The sequence below is a fragment of the Ixodes scapularis genome, unplaced genomic scaffold (genome assembly GCF_016920785.2).
Source record: "Ixodes scapularis isolate PalLabHiFi unplaced genomic scaffold, ASM1692078v2 PGA_scaffold0__279_contigs__length_252992795, whole genome shotgun sequence".
NCBI lineage: Eukaryota > Metazoa > Arthropoda > Arachnida > Ixodida > Ixodidae > Ixodes > Ixodes scapularis.
In genome coordinates this window covers 18,431,160-18,437,159 of record NW_024609835.1, presented here as the reverse complement: position 1 = coordinate 18,437,159, position 6,000 = coordinate 18,431,160, and the positions used below count along the sequence as shown (strand labels likewise).

General features: G+C 47.0%; 1 protein-coding gene across 1 annotated transcript in view; it reads right to left on the bottom strand.

Annotated features, from left to right (window-relative positions):
* Positions 1-357: 357 nt before the first annotated feature.
* Positions 358-6,000, bottom strand: part of LOC115327654 (insulin-like growth factor-binding protein complex acid labile subunit) — a 50,553-nt gene continuing 44,910 nt past the window's right edge. The window contains exon 3 of the mRNA XM_042291426.1: positions 358-887. Within this exon, the coding sequence (XP_042147360.1) occupies positions 358-887 (530 nt within the window). The remainder of the gene's footprint in view (positions 888-6,000) is intronic.

The window sequence follows — 6,000 nt, the reverse complement described above, 5'->3', positions numbered from 1 at the left end:
CGCCCCCTCCCCCTCTCCGCACCCCAAGACATGCACATCCCCAGCCACCTCAGCCGCCCCTGTAAAACATTCCTGGCCACGCCACTGTGACCAAAAACTTTGACGCAAAACTGGGAATTAGCGCGATACCCTCACTGTGCAGCTTCGTATATTGAACGCTTGATCCGGCTTGTTTGGTTGGAGGCTGGGATAGTGAAATCATGTGGCACAAAAATCAATCCGTCATTCTCTCGCTAATTGGAAAAAACTAGGGTCACCGCCTTCTAGCTAATCCGATCTCCTTATCACTCAGATCTCTCTCGACAAACACAAATCGTTTTTGTTTAAAAAAAAGTCACTAATTAGCTCTATCATGGATCACCTACACGTAGACAGGGTCTTGGAGAACGCAGTCAGTCCCATAAACTGGAGTGCCTGAAGAGCAAACGCCACGGCTTTAGCTGGGCTCCCGTTGCTCTTCCGAGACCTAGAAGTATGTTTGCGCAGCGCCTTCTGCTGGCTGAGCACCACTTCCACGTCGTTGTCCATCGACTGCGCGTCCCGGTCGCGTTCATTTTTGGTTACCGTGTCAGGAACATTCAAAACGGCGCCATCGCCCACGATCTTGTTTCCTTCATTGTCGTCGCCACGTCTTCCCTTGTCTTCGACTGACGGACGCCGCGGGGGAACCTTGCCGCGCGATGCCGTGACGAAGCTGGGTTTAGCGTAGTCCTCGGAACAGCCCAGCTGACTGACACTGAGTCGGGACACCTTGCTGCTGCTCAGATTGCCCTGGGCTTCGAAGTCGCACTTGACGTGTCGCAGCTCGCGCCGGAACTTGTCACTCCTGGTGGCATTTTCCAGGTGCAAGACCCAGGCGAGGCGGCAGTCGCAGCTGAACTTGTTGCCTGGGAAGAGAAGGGAGAGAGAAGGGTCTGGATTAGTCTAGTCATTCGACCAGCGTGCACGCTGTTTTGCGCGGAAAAACTGTCATGAACAAGTAATGAAATCTTTCGTGTTTAAATTTACTTAGCGGGGTCGGCAACAGCGAATGTCGAGCACTACTGGAGCTCTAAATTAAACACTCGTCAAGGAAAGTTGCCGAGATCGCTGACGGCTTCGAACGACCAGCTCCGCGCTGCGATCGGCCATCACGAAGGTCATGCGCGGAGGTAGCTAATCGCGGCAGTCCGAGCGTGAAACTTCGTGCACCTGGTCTACTTGCAAGAGTGGGGGCTCGACAAACGCCAGAAAAGAGAGACACTTCAACGGGCGCAAACCCAGCGGTCCTAAGTCAATCGCCCTAAAGGCTGGACTCAATGGAGAGAATATGCGTCGAACGGCCGACTAACTTCTCCCGATGACACGTTCGCTAAGCGCTCGGCTCAACTGAGCCACTGTTCTTGTGCCGCGTTTATGGTGCGTTCACACTGGAAGGGGGTCCGCATCCGTGAATCGGATCCACACGTTGTCAACCGCAAGCGGCTGATATCGAGCGGTCGGGGAGCGTTCTTGCCAACCGCTTCGCGACCAATTTCTCCCAACCGCTTTCGCCAACTGCGAAGCGTTAACCAATCGCAAAAGAAGATAGAATTTATCGCTGGTGAGGAATCCTGTCGCCGTAGTCCTAGTGTTGCAGTAAATCAAATGATAAACGTGATGTTCACGTCCATAACTTGAATCTTTGGTGAAAATAATTTATATACTGCTTCGCTCCGGTGGTTTGGTTTGGGTAAGCTAGCTTGTTTGTTATTTGGGGTTCCAAAGCTGGTGGCTGCGCCGCCTTGTCAGTGTCTGCCCGTAGAACATCAGAACCCGCCCGTGATTGACCGAAGTGAGAGCTTTTGTACCCACTAGGGCAGTCATGTGAAGTACTGAAAGCTTTCGACTCTGTGCATGACCGACAAGAAGTACGATAGAGACGTCGTGAACCTAATTGCGCGTCCAACATACCACCGCGGAGCGGGCAGGGTGCTTGCGCTAGGACGTCTTGTAACCTTTCTAGCACCAAAAAGAGTAAAGGAATTCTACTCATGAAATAATGTGTACGTATGTGGTGATGCACAGGTAATCCAAGCGCGCACTGTTCGTCGGTCTTTTTAAGAGTGCACCGTCGTGCTCGGTCCCGTCCACACGTAACTGAGGACTCTTAAAAGATCATTTTTGCGATCCGATAACGATACTCGATAAAGAATACAGCGCTTGCACAAAAACGCCGGAAAAGTATCGAATACAGTTTTTCGGGATTTTTGTTGGTCTAATATTACTCCCTTTTATCTCGGGCCTTGCTCTCGCTGCTATGATGTCGACTGCCCGATTGTTCAAGAGGCCAGATTGGGGGAGACGGAAATGGGGGCGATCATTGGAGTATGGGGCAGATCACAGCGCAACGAGAATACATTGTAAGGCGTCGTTTAGAAAGGCAGTGAAGCTTTAAGGGCGACAAATGAGGCCTATTCTTGCAGTAGCAACTAAACGTCGCCATGTTCTTACTTTTATTCTTTGTCGTGTATTGTTGAGCGGAAGGAAAAAAAATGTTAGTCCTGCGGTTTTTTAGACTTCTCACACAAGCAAAGCCCAGCTACGCGCACATTGGTGAATCAGAAGAGAATGCCCCCGACCATTCCTTCAAAGTGAACCAGTCCCGCATGGACAGCTGACATTGTTTTCAAGACAGAGGGACAGTTTTCCCCCCTCGTTGATTTTTCGTTTCATATTCGGAGTAGTGAGCGTCTCTAGTGGACCGTGGGGCGGGGATTTTGTTCGGTGCTAGACTCCGTTTCACCTGACGTCCGGACGCAGCGGACGCTACGAGCTATCCCAGCCAATCCCGCTCTGTGGACGCAGCCGCTTTCCGCGCATCGCTGTGCCCCTCTCCAAGATCACGTGACATTCACGCGTCCTTGGATTAGCTCCAATGGCTCTTAGCATCCTCTGCGCTCGGACTCAAGGTGAAACGGAGTATAGCCGGTCATGGCTTCATTGGTGGTGGATTCTCCCCTCGTCACTTACACATCGATCAAGTCTGCTGTTTGTTTAAAGGGGTACGCCGCCGAATTTTGAGCTACCTCAACGAACTATATTTTCTGACTCCCCGGCCTTTACCCTTTCTGGTATGCTATTTAGTATCGTGAAATTCATAATAGTTATTGCAAAATCGGCAAATGAAAATGATGCAAAAACAAACATTCAAATATACCCGCCCTTTTCAGGGCCGTGACGTCAGTTGAAGGTAAGCTTGCCAGTCGGGCGAGCAGTCTAAAAAATAGAATATGCCAATCATTTGTTCCGTGCTGGAGCGCGGGGACTGGAGCGAGCTTCCAAGGCATTCATTTGACACCATGAAATTGCTTCGAATCAGTTGGGAACAAATTCTACAGTCCAAAGAGTGAACCCCTGCACTTCCACTGACGTCACTTTTTCATTGTTGCCAGTAGAGACTTTCAGTTTGAAAAACACGGTGAGGACCAAAATTGTAAATTCAATAACTTCGTGAAAAAAATTATTTTGACCTAATGTTTGGGATACTAATTTGTCGATATTGTTTGGCGAGTTTAGCGAAATTTCAAGCAAATCGGGGACCATGAAGAAATCGGCGGAGTACCCCTTTAACGTTAGAGAACGACGACCAGTGCGCGCTTTCTACTTTTCCCTCGCTTCCTCTTTTCCCCCTTCTATCCTGTCCACCATTGCCTGCTTCCTCATCCTCCATGGTGAGGAGGACCTCCTGCCTTGCAGAATCTCGAGTCTGGCCCTTCGGCCTTTAACGCCGTCATGCATCGTTACCGTTTGCTCGTCACCCACAGCTGCACCCGACGTGCGCCTCCAAAGTTTCACAAGCATGCATAACGCTCCCTTGTCGGCCTAAGGTGCCTGCTAGTGTAATAAAATGAATTATTTCATATGTAAAAAATATTATAACAAAAAGAAAAAAAAAACGAGTCAATTTTTTTACAGTTTTAGCATAGCCACACGAACGTGACAGTTGAAGAAAACATTAAGATTAATCCTTAATTTAGATAAATAATACCTTTTATTTCGAACAAGTTGCCCTCAACTTGTCCACAACGGGCTGGATATCCGTGTGCACTTATTCGCACGATGAAAAAGGGAAGAAAATCCAGTGTGTTGGATGTGTTCGCTGCCGCGGTTTCTGAGCACATGTTAATATACCAACTTCAAGGGGACAGCAGACACACGCAATTGATTCCATCAATCCATCTCGACACACGAGGACGATGACGATAAATCTACTACCCATGCCCGTGCAGAAAGTTATCTAATACTAGGTACGCAATTTTTCATAGAAGGAAGCGAAGAACAGCGCGTCTTCTCAAGCTTTTTTGTGTATTTTATGGGATCAAGAACAATATATCTAGTTTAGAAACCATGTACTTCACTACGAAGGCGTGGAGAAAGTGACGGATAGAAGGAGGCAAGAGCGCGCAGTGACGTCAGAATGCCGAGCTCTCATTGGAATGATTAGTGGGTAGACCTAAAGCTAGCTGCTTTTGTCTCCACTGCACTCTCCGAACGCGACAGAACGCGGAACGCTGGCGTCCGGCGTTTGGCTTTCGCGTTCAAACACGTTCGGCCAGTGCAGCGGACACAAAGGCAGCTGCATATAAGTCTACCCCCTAACCCTTCCCATAAGCTCGTCTCCCTCACTTTTTCCGTGCCTAGAAATAACGAGTAAACATGTATAATAAGACGCTCGGTTAACTCTCTTAATAGCGAATATAATTTAACGAGCATAGGACGGCAGTATAATAAAAGCAAAAGTTAGTTCAATGGGGAGTACTGGATGAATTATTAGCAAAATGAAATACAGTGACATGTGCACTGCACCAAATTTAGCGAAGTAAAGATCGAAACCCTTCAAAGTGCCATTCTTCGGCGAAAATATTAAAATCAAACGCGTCACTTACTACTTAATCATAAATGAACGAGAAAAAAAAAAACGGTGCCCCCCAACCACTTTGGTCTGGTTGAACAATGGCGTGCATGCCTGGCACTCCTTACCGTGAACTATAATAGGATGCAATGATCCCTCTGGCTGTGACGCGCATTCAGTGTGGTGTTCTCGGAGGCGATCATTTATGCATCGCCTCCGAGAAATGCGAAAACGCTATCTTCCCTTTCCGCCCCCTTTTCTTCCCTCTCAAACTTCTCTCCCCCTTCTGTTCTCCCTCTTGCTCGTTCCCCCCTTCCCCACCGACGGTTGCTGGTGCAGATTTCGCTGGCGTCAAATATATGTTGTTGTAATCTGAAAGCTTGCACATGTCTGTTTTCGTCCCTCTGTTTGTTTCGTGCTTTCTTACTGTTACAAAATAATTGACTACCGTGCAATAGTTGAGAAAATAATTCTCAAGTAGCTTTAAAATATAGCTTCTAGAAACTTTTGTATAAAATAGGGTCGTAAACACTTTATATCGTACAACCTCAACTGAACTGGCGTGAGTCAGGAGCGGATCACAAAAATAAGTAGAGGAAAAATAGACGCATATGTAGATAAATGAGAAGTATCACCTTTTTCACTTTGGACACCGGTTATAGTATACTTGGTATCGAACGAATTACTCACCCTTTGAAACCCATGGGACAAAAAAAAAAGTACGCGGAATCAAAATCCGATCTTTCTCTTTTGTTCTTGCTAAACAAGATGTGTTATCAACGAGGTGTTCCCAGAAACAAATTTACAAAACTTCCTTTTTTTTCTTTAATTACGCATTGCTTAATGCTGATTTTCCGCCTAAATATAGCAGTAGCCTGTCTAAACTAGATGCAAGTTTAAAAACTAACCTTTATTTCAATAAAAAATTACGCTCTGACGAAACTTTCAACGCAAAATGGGGCTTGTTTTTTTGTTCGTTTTCGAAAACTGGCGCTATTTACCTCCATGTGTTCGAGAGTTCAGTCGGCCACCATTTTCCTATCAAAAATTTCAGGAAATCGCATCGTTTTTATTAAGATCACGTTAATTTCTGAAGCTTTGACTTTGGGTTCTAACCGCTAACGCTA